At 43.6% G+C, this 14421-nt stretch overlaps 1 protein-coding gene across 2 annotated transcripts; it reads right to left on the bottom strand.

The window, feature by feature from the left end:
• Positions 1-737: 737 nt before the first annotated feature.
• Positions 738-10738, bottom strand: LOC125706465 (dickkopf-related protein 3-like). Of its 2 annotated transcripts, XM_048973177.1 has the most exons (8): positions 10630-10738; positions 9002-9170; positions 8642-8767; positions 7943-8023; positions 3220-3312; positions 2348-2492; positions 1840-1996; positions 738-1299 (listed from the first exon to the last, which is right to left on the bottom strand). In XM_048973177.1, exons 1-8 carry the CDS (start codon positions 10719-10721, stop codon positions 1209-1211), a joined length of 954 nt encoding a protein of 317 aa, XP_048829134.1. In that variant the 5' UTR covers positions 10722-10738; the 3' UTR covers positions 738-1208. The 2 variants fall into 2 exon arrangements, with proteins under 2 accessions (XP_048829134.1, XP_048829135.1); XM_048973178.1 differs by lacking the exon at positions 8642-8767.
• Positions 10739-14421: the final 3683 nt, after the last annotated feature.

Genomic DNA, 14421 nt, shown 5'->3' with positions numbered 1-14421 from the left:
GTGTACAGAAGTTAAACTCAAGAGTGTTCAGTCGGGAATAAAAACTGACCTCTTTTTGTTTTACATGTTTTGTTGTATTTAACTTAGGTTATGTTCACTTGGCCTGTTCCACATATAGCTGGTTAATTTTTGTTGAGCCCGGCTATCAGGGGAACATTCAGCCCCATTCCGCTGCCTCCCATCCATGCCATCTGGCCAAGAGCTGACAGATTATCTACTATCTGGCCTGATCAGGTGTTTTGAGTACAGCTTCTCGTTTTACCACGCCCCAGTCTACCGACCCAGGGGTTTGAACCTTTCACCTTAAACACAGGCAAAGCATCTGAACATACTGAGCCTTTTCCGACCTGCATGTTTTTTCCAGTCATTGATATTTTGTGTGTTATCATCATCAAAGGGAACATCCAGACAGGTGCGGAGCACTGCCGCCACTGTAACACGGGTCACACACCCGCATGGAGGTGAGGAAGCAGGGGGCGGTCCCCACACACGTCTGCGGGGAAACGTGGTGGGAACACGGCAGTCCTGATGTACGGCTTCCTGCCAAAACAGGCGCTACAACCGTAGCATTAGCCAGTGAAATGTTACTGCAGCCTATTCACTCACATGCAGAAGAACATTGAATTAAACATACATATTCTCTAATACCTCTGTCTGCCAAGAAGTTGGGAACAGAAAACAGTATTTAAAAGTTCACTTAACGCTTTTAACTCATTTTTTTCAACTTTCAAAGGCCATTTGAACCTGAGATTCTTTTATTTGACAGATTATACAGAGCTAAGCAGCAAATGTTATTAATCTCAACTACCAGTGTGAATTACCTACCGTGCTAAGCAGCCATGCGGCTCTGGGGGGGGTTGGGTTCTGTTGTGGGGCAGAAGCCGCGATTAAAACTCAGGAGCTCACTAGATGCGCAGAGCAGAGGCTGAAGCTTCAGCACATACAGCTGTGTGGTCCACAGGGACGTCACATCATTCTGTGTACACTGTGTCTAGTCTTAAGATTTATCTAAAGCAACACACTGTTTTACTTGTTTACAGAGCAAGATATTTTCATGGAGAGCAAAAGCTTTGCTGTTGGATGAATTAAACCAGTTAATTGAGGTCATAAACCACTTAAAGGTGCGTAGAAATTACAGCCGTGGCATGGAGGATGACAGGATTTGTGTGGGAAACACGGAGAGGTGCGTCCCATCGGCAGAACTGGCATCAGATGATGTAATCGATCTCGGCGTAGAGGGATTCGGTCAGGTCTTCTTCACTGGAGGAGTTTTGGTGCTGGATGCACACAGAACCTTGGCTGTCAGCACCGGGAAAGAAAGAGACGTCTGCTCGTGAACATCTGTCTGGAGAGTTCAACCTGCCAAACATCTAAGGGCTTCGCTTTACATGCAACGTCTGCATGTCCATGAACAGAAACCTCGAGTCTGTTATTCTCAACAGGAACAACTGGAAGCTCCATATAAAGCCATGATCTCTAACTACTACAGGCTGCTCTTTGTGATGAACTGCTATGGACCCTAGAGAGAAGGTTAATGGTCCACTGGAGCAGAGTCACAATTTGTTAATGTCACTCACTGCTCACACTGTCACAAATGCTACGGGCACCTGGTTTCTGTCGTAATTAACAAGATTCAAACTACTGAGAAGCAGTGTTTTTGAGAGTTATGTACGTGATAACTGTCGTTTCATGAGATTTGTAGATTTATGCAGCTTTTCAAGAATCCCCAAAAGTCATATTTATCAGCTTCATTTTCAATGAAGAAGGAACCTACGAATCCCAGTTTGACGATGTTTCCGAATTTACTCTACAAAAAACTGCAGAGAGTAAGCATCTCACCCACGGGACTGACACCAAAGGCCAGCTGCACAGGGGCACTGATCCAAGGGGCCTTCTCCCACCGAGATCGAATTCAACTGCACCACCAAGTGGTTGGAGTGAGTACGACAGTGCTGTTGCTCCTGAAGCCGGTTCAGGCACATGGGGAGGAGGTGGCCTGTGAGGGGTGTTAAGAGCCATTATAAGGGAACATTCCGGAAACTCTCAGCTACTACATCCTTGTGCTCCAGGCTGGGATCACATTCCATGATTTGCATCTTAAGTCTCTTACTTTTGATAGATGCAATCAGACTGATAAATTCCACCCTGTACTGGTTAAATTACTGTACTGAAATTACAACATCTTTATGTATTTTGATTAAATAAAAAAAAGTTGGTTTTATTTCTATGAGACAAAAATATTTCATGATGAATGAATTATTTTGTAACTTCTGTAGCTTTGTTAGTATAATGTTAAGTCTGCATTCACTTCTCCAGTCACTCTCAGTCAGGAGCTGATGACCTCTACCTTCATGATATGCACAGCAGAGCTCAGCACTGCAGTTACTCTGGTATTGACAGATGCTGCCTGCCGTGCCCTTGGTGGCATTTTCGGTACACCGACCCCACACACACAGCTGGGCACCACAACACTCTTCATCTTTGGTGCAGGTCTGAAACATAACGACAGAAACTCAAAGGTACACAAACTCAGAGATACAGAGAGAAACAGAGAAGTACAGAAATATGGAGAGAAACGCAGAGATACAGGATGATTAAGGACAAACACAGGAATAAACACACACACACACACACACACACAAAATGACAAACATTAAGAAATAAACACTCACCTAGAAACACAATTGCACCTTCAAGAAACTGCTCAACACCCATGAAATCCTTTACTAACCTGATGCCTTTTTACATTCCCATAATGTTCTAATGTTGCACTTCTGGTCTTAGTTACTCAGTTAGGTACTTGCTGTGATAGAAGTTGTTGTGTAGCTCCTCCTCTAATACTTCTTACACCTGTACCTGGGAGCTGTTCACTGGAAGCTCAGCTTAGCTGCACTCATTTCTATTTGTCTCCTTGACAGTAGTATGTCTGTAATGTGCTGTTTGCCTCACCTGTACGTCATTTTGGACAGAAGTGTCAGCTAAATATGCAAAATGTAAATGTGAATGTAACAAACCACAAACACACGCATGTACAACACTGCCACTAAATGTCTCCTACGTCACGCCAGAGAGCTGACATTTACCATGGTACTGAACACACTGAGCACTACTGCTAGTGCTGCAATCTCTGCCTGTCCCATGCAGTCTGCAGCACTCAAATTAATCTGGGACAGCTTTTCACACAACACATATCTACGCATTGCATGACGCAGCACTCACCGCCGGTGCAGTCTTGCAGGGCAGGCATTGGGATCGCAGCATCTCGTAGAGACAGTAGCAGTCAGTTCCACAGTCTTCATCAACCCGGCACTCCTGTAGAGAGTCAGCCCTTACGGAAGGTTCTGCCAGTCTATACATCGCACCCATCTCAACCATATTCCAGGCAGACATCTCAGGCCTTTTTTTAACCGAAATGAATATAGGATGGAATTCCTGAGGGATGGAATGATTGACGGATAAAGCACTTCTGGTAACACTTTGACAGGGCACACATAATATAGCATTATGTTATTACTTATGTATTAATTACCCATGAACTAAGCCTTAGTTACATACTGACCTCCATTAATGAATCATGACGCATATTTTTTCTCAAGCAGATACTATATTTTAGTATATCTGTTAATTCTATAACCCTTTTTGAACTATTAATGGAACTACCGAAGGAAGAGGTAATGAATAACACAAGTACTGTACTCATGTTTGTTCATCAATCATGATGCATCTTTTATCTCAAGTAGCAACTATATTTGTTGATGATTTGTACTTCAACTGGGTTATTACTAAGCATATGAGTCCTGTCAAGTAAAGTGTTACTGCATTTCAATAAATGAATGACAGTGAGGCAGTATTATGCAACATGAAAGGATCTGAGGTGGAGTATTTCCAGTATGAAATGATCGGTATAATAAAGTCGGTATATTTCCGGCATGGAGTGAGTGAGAGTGGATGTGTTTGTCTGTCCCATTGACAGCTGTCTTCCTTGCACTAGGTTACATTACAAACACAGCTTGGACTCTCTGGCATATGAAGTGCTGGAACAGGTTTTAGATCAGAACTGAATCTGGGCGAGAGGTAAAGCAGCCGCCCAACAGTCAGAACTCAAGTGGCCTCTCACACTCAGCCTCAGGACCTACAGTCTTGTCTTCTCTCAAAGTCCTGCATTTTACCAGCATTTTAGTGTCATGGAGACATGAAACTCACAAGTTATTTCCATCCATCCACTGCGTTTGCCTATTTATCCTATACAGGGTCGCAGGGGGTCCAGAGTCTATCCCAAAAGCTACAGCCACAAGGCAGGGAATAACCCATGACAGGGTGCCACAGCACCGCAGGGCAGACATACCCACTATTTACTCACACATGCACACCTACCAGCAATCTGGTAACTTCAATCAGCCTCTACATGTTTTTGGGCTGCGGGGGGAAACTGGAGTACCGGAGGAAACCCCACAACAACACGGGGAGAACATGCTAACACTACACACGGAGCTATGGGGCTACTCAAACCCTGGTCCCAGAGATGTCCGGCATCTGTGCTAACCACTGCACCCCCGAGTCTGGTTCCGAACATTAAATTGCTGAAATCAGCCGGGCGTAGGAAGATCGGGGTTGGAGACAATCCAGGTCATACAGCACAAGAGACCCCAGAACAGACAACTAACACTCAGCCCACAACACAAGAGAGACGGAACTCATTAACAAGGTGACAATCCCAAGGGTTTAAGTTAAGTATCCTAACTGGTAATGAGACACAGTGTGCAGACTCAGGAACCCGCAAAGACCATTTTAGTACTGGAGCTAGCGGGACTGCAGGCTAGTCTGCGTGGGTGAAGCTGAGGTCTGTAGCATCATGGCATCTAGGCTTCTCACTCTGTTGGCACTGCATTGTCTATATGCAGTTCAGTTCATGCAGAACATCACGTTAGTAACTTCACCTCCACCACTGCGAGTTTTATAGTTATATGCATTTGCTGAAGTGATTTTCTGGGTTCTCTGCTCCTCTCTTTCTTAGGTATTTTTTCCTCCAGCCCTGCGCCAGATTTAGGACTCAGCGATCCGTCCTGCACACTACCTGATTCCGACCCAAAATTTTGACGCACCCCAGATTCCTAAGTCAGTGCCTCTGCACTACTTATTTGCTATCAATTTATCTGCAACATAGATGGGTCAGTCTCACAAGCTCATTACTGTAACATATGAATTTTCTCATTTAAAAAATGTGTTTATTACAAGGTGAAATTATACAACTTCATTGTCTAAATTGTCGATTTTGCCTCTGGGGTAGTTAATCAGTTTTATTATATTACCATTTATTTCTGTAATAAAAGTATTTCACCCAATCCAGGGCAAGAGCTATGGAGATTAGAAAAAAATGAAAAAAACTAACAAAAAAATTAAGCAAAAATAAAAATACAAAACACACAGCTTCTTCATTTAATGTGGGCTACATGCAATGAAAAACATTTCAGCTAATTCTCTGTTATTCAACCTTTAAACTGTTACAGTAATGATATTCTTGGCTACTTATCTGGGGATATGGTTTAACAAAACATTAAATCAGAACAACAAATTACTTCATTGTAATATATCTAATGTGATGTTAAAGCAAACACGCAGTGTAGTAATTTTTTCTCCATAATATTTTTTTTTTATAAATTCTCAGGTTTATGAAAAATGACCTTGGTGTTTCCATGACAACTATGTGACAGTGTGAGCAGATTTTGGTTATAAGGATCTCAAGTCAGAGCGTGAGCCCAAGCCAAAAACCTAATTCCGGCTTACACAGCCTGCATTGCACCACGGCCACTGCAAATATGTGTGCTGCATAATACTGCTTAGCTTTTGATGAGGAGAAAAAATAGAGTAAGAATCTGATAAACAAACGCCATGGAAACGATACAGACTGAAATGATAAAGAAACGAAAGTATTTCTGAAGATACTGGGGAGCTAAAAGGAGATTGATTGAGTTCCAATCCTCTGAAGAGGCAGCTCTATCAGAGCTGTACACACAGAAAGATCTTCAGGTCACCACTAGATCTGGACGACAGAATGCCCACACTATTACGCTGTCCGTCATAGTCTGAACAGTCCTCTGGGACTGAACTGCGGATTAAAAACTGGTCTTCATTGTGGAACCCAGCCACAGAATCAGCTTCCTTGCCCACCCCCATCTGAGTCATGGGTCCTTCAGCAGGCCAATCACGGGAGACATGTGTCTATGAGGAGCCTGCATGTTCTCCATGTGTCTATGAGGAGTCTGCATGTTCTCCCTGTGTCTATGTGGAGTCTGCATGTTCTCCCTGTGTCTATGAGGAGTCTGCATGTTCTCCTTGTGTCTGTGAGGAGTCTGCATGTTCTCCCTGTGTCTATGAGGAGTCTGCATGTTCTCCCTGTGTCTATGAGGAGTCTGCATGTTCTCCCTGTGTCTATGTGGAGTCTGCATGTTCTCCCTGTGTCTATGAGGAGTCTGCATGTTCTCCCTGTGTCTATGAGGAGTCTGCATGTTCTCCCTGTGTCTATGAGGAGTCTGCATGTTCTCCCTGTGTGTATGTGGAGTCTGCATGTTCTCCCTGTGTCTATGAGGAGTCTGCATGTTCTCCCTGTGTCTATGTGGAGTCTGCATGTTCTTCCTGTGTCTATGAGGAGTCTGCATGTTCTCCCTGTGTCTATGAGGAGTCTGCATGTTCTCCCTGTGTCTATGAGGAGTCTGCATGTTCTCCCTGTGTCTATGAGGAGTCTGCATGTTCTCCCTGTGTCTATGAGGAGTCTGCATGTTCTCCCTGTGTGTATATGGAGTCTGCATGTTCTCCCTGTGTCTATGAGGAGTCTGCATGTTCTCCCTGTGTCTGTGAGGAGTCTGCATGTTCTCCCTGTGTCTATGAGGAGTCTGCATGTTCTCCCTGTGTCTATGAGGAGTCTGCATGTTCTCCCTGTGTCTATGAGGAGTCTGCATGTTCTCCCTGTGTCTATGTGGAGTCTGCATGTTCTCCCTGTGTCTACGTGGAGTCTGCATGTTCTTCCTGTGTCTATGAGGAGTCTGCATGTTCTCCCTGTGTCTATGAGGAGTCTGCATGTTCTCCCTGTGTCTATGAGGAGTCTGCATGTTCTCCCTGTGTCTATGCGGAGTCTGCATGTTCTCCCTGTGTGTATATGGAGTCTGCATGTTCTCCCTGTGTCTATGAGGAGTCTGCATGTTCTCCCTGTGTCTATGAGGAGTCTGCATGTTCTCCCTGTGTCTATGAGGAGTCTGCATGTTCTCCCTGTGTCTATGAGGAGTCTGCATGTTCTCCCTGTGTCTATGAGGAGTCTGCATGTTCTCCCTGTGTCTATGTGGAGTCTGCATGTTCTCCCTGTGTCTATGAGGAGTCTGCATTTTCTTCCTGTGTCTATGAGGAGTCTGCATGTTCTCCCTGTGTCTATGAGGAGTCTGCATGTTCTCCCTGTGTCTATGAGGAGTCTGCATGTTCTCCCTGTGTCTATGCGAAGTCTGCATGTTCTCCCTGTGTGTATATGGAGTCTGCATGTTCTCCCTGTGTCTATGAGGAGTCTGCATGTTCTCCCTGTGTCTGTGAGGAGTCTGCATGTTCTCCCTGTGTCTATGAGGAGTCTGCATGTTCTCCCTGTGTCTATGAGGAGTCTGCATGTTCTCCCTGTGTCTATGTGGAGTCTGCATGTTCTCCCTGTGTGTATATGGAGTCTGCATGTTCTCCGTGTGTCTTTGAGTACAGGGTACCTATGTGATGCTGAGCAGGATAAGAGGTTGGAAGATGGATTATTAGACCAGCCATGTACATTAAAATTAAGCCAGAAAAACCGCATGATTAAAGCATCTCTGGCCTAATAATTTTGTCCTTTCAGGCTGCACCACATGATGCTCTCAACTTCAAATGATCTCCGATGATCTCAGCTTCAGAGCATCATGTGCCCAATCATACTCACACGGTGGATGACGTCTTTGTGCGGGGTGGACTGGGTGCTGTTTCTGGGGCCATTTGCAGTGTCTATCCTATTGTCCATCACCTAGAGACAAAGAAGAGCTGTGATCACAAAGGATCCACGCCTTTTCTGAAGACATGTATAGATTGATTTAAATGTCGATACCACACACACACACACACACACACACACACAGACCTGTACTCATATCTTTGTGAGGACCGTCCATTCATTTATATGTGCGAAACCCTAATCCCAGCGATTACAACCTTAACCCCCACCCAGCCCTAACCATAACTGTAAGTAACCAACCAAAGTACAAGACCTTTGGCATTTTAAATACAGTCACATATTTTAATAAAAATTAATTTAGTCTTGTGGGGACCGAAAAAATGGGCCCTACAGCGTCAATTTAACCGGTTTGTATCACATTATGGGGACATTTGGTCTCCACAATGTAAAGTGTATCTGATCCACACTTATATATGCACAAACACACTGATATACCTCACACACCATCAAATGTAAAAACATGCATACATACATACATAATACATGACACTTAAACTCACTGAAGCCATCATACTGTACTATGCAGGCATCTAACTATGCCATACACAGAGGAACGGGCTTAATACACACTCAGAATGACGGCTACGGTAAGTTTATGGTCTCATCCAAGCCAGTAGCTCTTCTCTGTACCTTGTCAAACTTCTCCATAGTGTGATTCGAAAGATTTCCAACTTTGCTGTCAGAAACACTTTCATTGCGGTAACTAGGAGGAAGGTCCTGCGAGTATCGTATCGATTTGCCGCTCACATTGTCAATCTGTGCGGCAAGAATTCAGGCAGACATCCTTAGTTAAAGCAAAAAAGAAGCTTGATTTTTTTTGCCTTCGGGATTAAAAGCATTATAGAACATTTACATATACAAATTTTGAAGCTTTTCATTATGTGTAATTATTTAAACTAACCATCGATACACTATTTTGCATTGAAATCATAATGGGATGTATTGTTTGAAAGAGGATGACTCACTTATGCAATATGAGTCCTAAATTACCTGTTTCGCTGGCTCTTCCAGTCTATATGGAGGGTCCTCCGTCAGCCTCTGCACCTCCCGAAACACACCGCTTAAACCGGCACTGGATGGCGCAGGCAATCCGCCGGCCGGCAGGAGAGCCGGGATCAGCGCGGCCAGATGCGCCAGGTTCACTGCGGCAGCGGGCATCCTGCAGAAACCCCGAGACACGGCGTGCAACACCACCGAAATGAAAGAGCTATTAGGGGGAAAGCTGAAGTGCTACAGAAAAAGAAGTGCGCAAGTTTTAGGATATCACTATAAAATATTAAGATTACACCCATGCACACTCAGAGTTCTTCTATAATGCTTAATAAATCGCAAGCATTTGCGAAGGATGACAGGACGGCTGATGGAATGATCGCTCTAGCCGCGCTGCCCGCGTATCCCTGGGAAGAGAGACAATCTAACCTTAGTGTGAAGGGCGAATGGCGACGCAGCGACCGCATTATTCATAGGGGGCGGGGGCTGGGGGGGTCAATGAAATATTTAATCGAGTAACCGCTTATATCTGTTCGGTTTTTGGAGACTTACATTTGTTACCTTATTTCATCCTATTTCACCGTAACTTACTGTAACATAGAAGTACATTCTAATAACCCACTATGAAGGATTTTCCGTTACTTTTATGTGAGTCAGAAGTATATTGGGGGGAAGAAAAATACACGAACAGTTTATTACGGCCATAAACCGTTTAAACCGTGACTCATCGCTGCGAAGCAAAACTATTCGGTTTTATTATTAGTAAACGTCTCCCTCTGCTGGTTAAATTAAGCTTGATCGGTCTTATTGGGGTCCGCGCTGCGCTTCTTTACCACATAGATCAGATATCCGGTGGTTTAGAAGATCATACTTTACGATACAAATTAACTCATTTTACCTTGATCCACTAGATGTGAAAGATTAGCGCCCATTGCATTGTTTGGTAACTTAATTATTGTGAATACCTTCGACACATTACACCGGGTACCCCAGTACCACCTGCACCTTTTTGTTGGATCTACCAATGGGCGTGGCATCCACGTGACGTTTTTATTTACTCCAGGGACTTATTTACTCCTGCCTTAATCTAGACAGGTGCCAGACTCTGGTTTATATTTAGCTTTGCCTTCTAGTCCAGTTCTTGTGGTTCCTGCATCCTAATTATAATCTCCTGGTCCTACCAATCATTCACCTCTTTCCAGATCCACCCACCCACCCACATCTTGCATCATTAAAAAGGTAACTCCTTCGTAATAGACAATTATAATAAATCAAAACAAAAGCAACAGGCCATTAATGGATCCCTGTGGTATTCAACTGTTCTTTAGTTATATTTTCCGATATAGATTCACCCAAGGGAGCCAGCAGAATGGGGTGGTCAAGGGGTGGCCGATGATTTTCATGGGGTGACACAAACACCAAGACGTAACAATAATAATAATAATAATATGAAGAAGAAGAAGAATGGTGAATAGATAGGCCTTCTCAAGGCTACAGGCAATTTATTTCCATGCCAATTTATCCCAGATTTGTATTAATGCAGTGTTAAATTTCCTGTCTTGGAGCTGCTGATGGTGGCCAGTTCCCCGCCTGCCCACCCAGCCTCCCTACACATCTGCCGTCCTCACCTCATTACTGCTGGACCGCACCACCCCTCCATCCCGCCAAAGGAAGCAGAATCCTCACCTGCCTGTTCCAACATCAGCTGGACCGTCCGCATTTATACATGAACTACACACAAATTTACTTTATAAGTCGGGAATTTGCACTTCCTTTGCCGTCCCCAGGAGGTTGGGCTCCCCCTTTGAGTCCGGTTCCTCCAGAGGTTTCTTCCTTTTAGAGAGTTTTTCTTTGCCTCTGTCGCCTCTGGCTTCCTCTCTGGGAGCTTTGGGCTGGGATAATGCAAACCGCTTTGAGACAATGTGATAATACGCTATATAAAATCTGAATTGAATATAAGTATTGTACAGTCAAAAGTATCACCAGTTGTGCCCAGTATGTAAAATGAGCTTAATCCTTTATTGCATAGTTAATGGTTTACAACCTTCTTCAAATGGGTTATAGAATATCATAAGCAGTTTTTCAATAATACAGCCTTTAGCAACAAAATCCCAGTGGCTCAAAACTGGCATCTCTATAGTGTAACGGAAGAACGAGGAACATGATATGGGTTTAAAACAACCAAAGAGTGAACGGTCCAGGCTGCTTAATGGAATCAGGAAGTGTTCAGTAGCAGAAGGTCACTTCGGTTTCACTGCTGTCAGCAAAGAGCAGGAAACTGAGTCTGCAGTGAGCTCAGGTTCAGCAAAACCAGAGAGCTGAAGACAGGAAAGTGTCGCGTGGTCTGACAAATCTTAATGTCTACTGCGAAACCCAGATGAGAGGGTCACAGTTTGGTCCAAACAGCATGAATCTATGTACCTGACGTCCTATGTCAGCAGATCAGGCTGGTGATGGTGTGAACTGAAGAGTGATCCTCATCACATCCCCAAATCCGTTCTCACTATTGCAAACGAAAGAGAGTATTGTCAACTGTGCAGCGTATGCGTTATGATGCTATATTTTATTTCTCTGTTTAGACAGACACCTCTCATCACTCATTCTTTTCAGTTTCAGGGACTTCACTAAGATAGAACTTAGAAAAGTGTGAATTTGGCTGTGTGAGTTATACGTGCTTCGGCAAAGAAGTAAGACCAGAGCTGAGATCACAGACCTCACAGGATTTGGCAGGATTCCTAGATGTTGCTGGCTATTATCTATGCGTACCTTTCTGCTACCCCCTGCATGCTAAGCCTGCCTTTGTTGGACTGTGGACTGGCAAGGAGTTTCAAGGCAATCAGCAGAGGTGGGTAATCCAGGTGCAGAGAGTAAAAGTCCACAATGACAGAGTATTCAATGGGTTAGTAGAAACTAAATCTTGGTCTGGACTTTTATACTCTGGACCTGAACTACCCACCTCTTGTAACCAGAGCACTGCTATGCTTTACCCCAGTTCTGTCTGCCTCCAATTTTAGCCGCCCTCTCAAGTTCGAGGCGAACGATGATGGTACTGTCACTGGAGCAGCTAAACTGACCACCCCCTGGCAGTGAATAAAATTAATTGCGCAATGCCAATCAGCACCTCATGCATCGGTCCTTTAATGATGGTGGATTTAAGTATAGTACGTACTGTATGTAGGGAAATGCGAAATCAGAAAACGCGAGTTGAAAATGTTCGTTCTTGTTGGTGAATTAAATTATGTGGAGGTGATCTAGTCATGGATGCATGCAGCTTTCTGCTGTCGCAGGTCACAAGTTAGTCAGCTCCTCACTGCAGTACGTGCTCCAGTCCCGGCACTGACACCCATCCTCCTGGCCCTCCGCTGTGACGGATGTCCCATCTCAAATCCAGCGCTCAGTATCTTGCAGTTTCCCGTATTCTATCACTTACACTCTCCAGGTGTTCCTTTAACCCCGATTTTGCCATGCGTCCGTACGGTTGCTAGGTCTAGCTGTCTAGCCCTTTTCCAGTCTTCATGTGACAGAGAATCACTTGTTGATCCTGCTCGCTGTCTTAGATCATAGTGAATAAATCCCCACACAATAACTTTGTGACGCTGGCTTGCATAGGCAGCTGCAGGCTTCTCAGCCAAGGGGTGCAAGGTGAGAATTTCTGAGGAACTCAGCACCTCAAAAGCAGTCGTCTGGGCAGGTGTTCAGTCCCTTATCCTGCCCCCCCACCACAAGTGCCTGATCCAGATAAACGATAACAATAAATGATGACACATTCATATACAATTTGATTTTATCAACCTTAATATTGTCACTGTCCGATGAATAACATATATCTCCAAAAAAAATATTTAAAATTAAACCAAACACACTCTTAGCACCACAAACAGAAACTCTTTACACAGCCTTTAGTGAACGGCTTAATGTTTTAAATGGAGTTACATGGATTGTTGTCAGCGAAGCAAATATGTCGAAAAGATACAAACTAATCTCACTTTATATTCACAATTACCAATGATGTTAGTTATCCCTCAAACTATCAATGCTGATAAAATTAACAATATAAAGTAATCCATACCAACCATCAAGAAATCAAATGTTACCTACTACAAACATACATTGATCGGCCGTAACATTAAAACCACTAACAGGAGAGGTGAGTAAAATTGATCTCATCACAGTGGCACTTGTCAAAGGTGCCAGTACATATTAGGCAAGTGAATAGGCAGTTCTTGAAGCTGAAGTAAAGATCTGAACGACAAGGGCCAGATTGTGATGGTTAGACGACTCAGTCATAGCATCTCCAGGGCTTGTGTGGTATTCCCGATATGCAGTGGAAGGCCAACTGGAAAACTGGACGCCCAAGGCTCATTGATGCACATGGAGAGCAAAGTATAACCCATCTGGTCCAGTCCCACAGGACAAATTGTTGAAAAGTTAATGCTATTGTTTGAGGATATATTGAGAGGTCCCCGAAGTTAGTAATCTCTATAAATTCGTTGTATCCAAAAGTTTATTAAATTCGGTCGATGGAGCACGCCATACTGTTTTGGTGAAGCATGGAAGTGATTTAGATAAGTGTGAATTTGGTTGTGGTGGTGAAAAAAAGAACAGCTTAACAGCTACAACGTCTTTGAGAATATGCTGTGGATAAACAAGGTAAAAAGGCGTCAGTGGTGTGGCGGTACGTTCATTTTCAGTTTAAAGTCCGACATGTTTGTTAAACATAGGGATGCGCTTGATTTATACAGATTACTAATTTACGGGCGTCACATTACGAATCTCATTAATATTTAAGGCGCACTACTAATCTGTTTACCTAATTGTGGGTGTAAATAAACATCTGTACAGTACCGAAAAGCCAGCGTCCGTACAAATGTTTACGCCCCTCACCTAAAGCACTGGGGATTATTGAGCATGCGCCACACAATCGCGAGGATATCGAGATCTGATACTGGGTAGCCCTGGTATTCAGGCTTTTTCGGGTAAACAGAACTGTAACGTGATCAGTTTACATCTCACCTGCTGAACCATTTACTTTATCTGATTTTACGGCATGAGAAAATGTCACTAGAATGAGGAAGAATCTCTGTCTAATCACTAATAATCAATCTCTCGGTCACAAAAAGAAGTATTTTAGTGACGTAATTAACAAAAGATGCAAATGTAGCAGTTAAACAACAAAACAGGAAGAAGCTCTGATTCACACGGACACTGATACTCAAAGGCATTTTCCCCAGGTAAAGCACCAAATGTTTTTTTACTGTAATAGATTGCTCCCGGAGACTGTTGTCCAAACTGATAATGTTAATCCGATCTCAATCGCCAGCTATTTATATGTGTTCAAATTTCACTACCTCCCCTTAAGCTGAAAAGGGAGCTACTGTAAAGAAGTTTATAATCTTGCAGTTTAAGTTCCATAAGATGTT

This window comes from Brienomyrus brachyistius, chromosome 13 (genome assembly GCF_023856365.1).
Source record: "Brienomyrus brachyistius isolate T26 chromosome 13, BBRACH_0.4, whole genome shotgun sequence".
In the NCBI taxonomy this organism is placed as follows: Eukaryota; Metazoa; Chordata; class Actinopteri; order Osteoglossiformes; family Mormyridae; genus Brienomyrus; species Brienomyrus brachyistius.
Note: the sequence above shows the minus strand (reverse complement) of the source record. Positions and strands in the feature narration are given on the sequence as shown.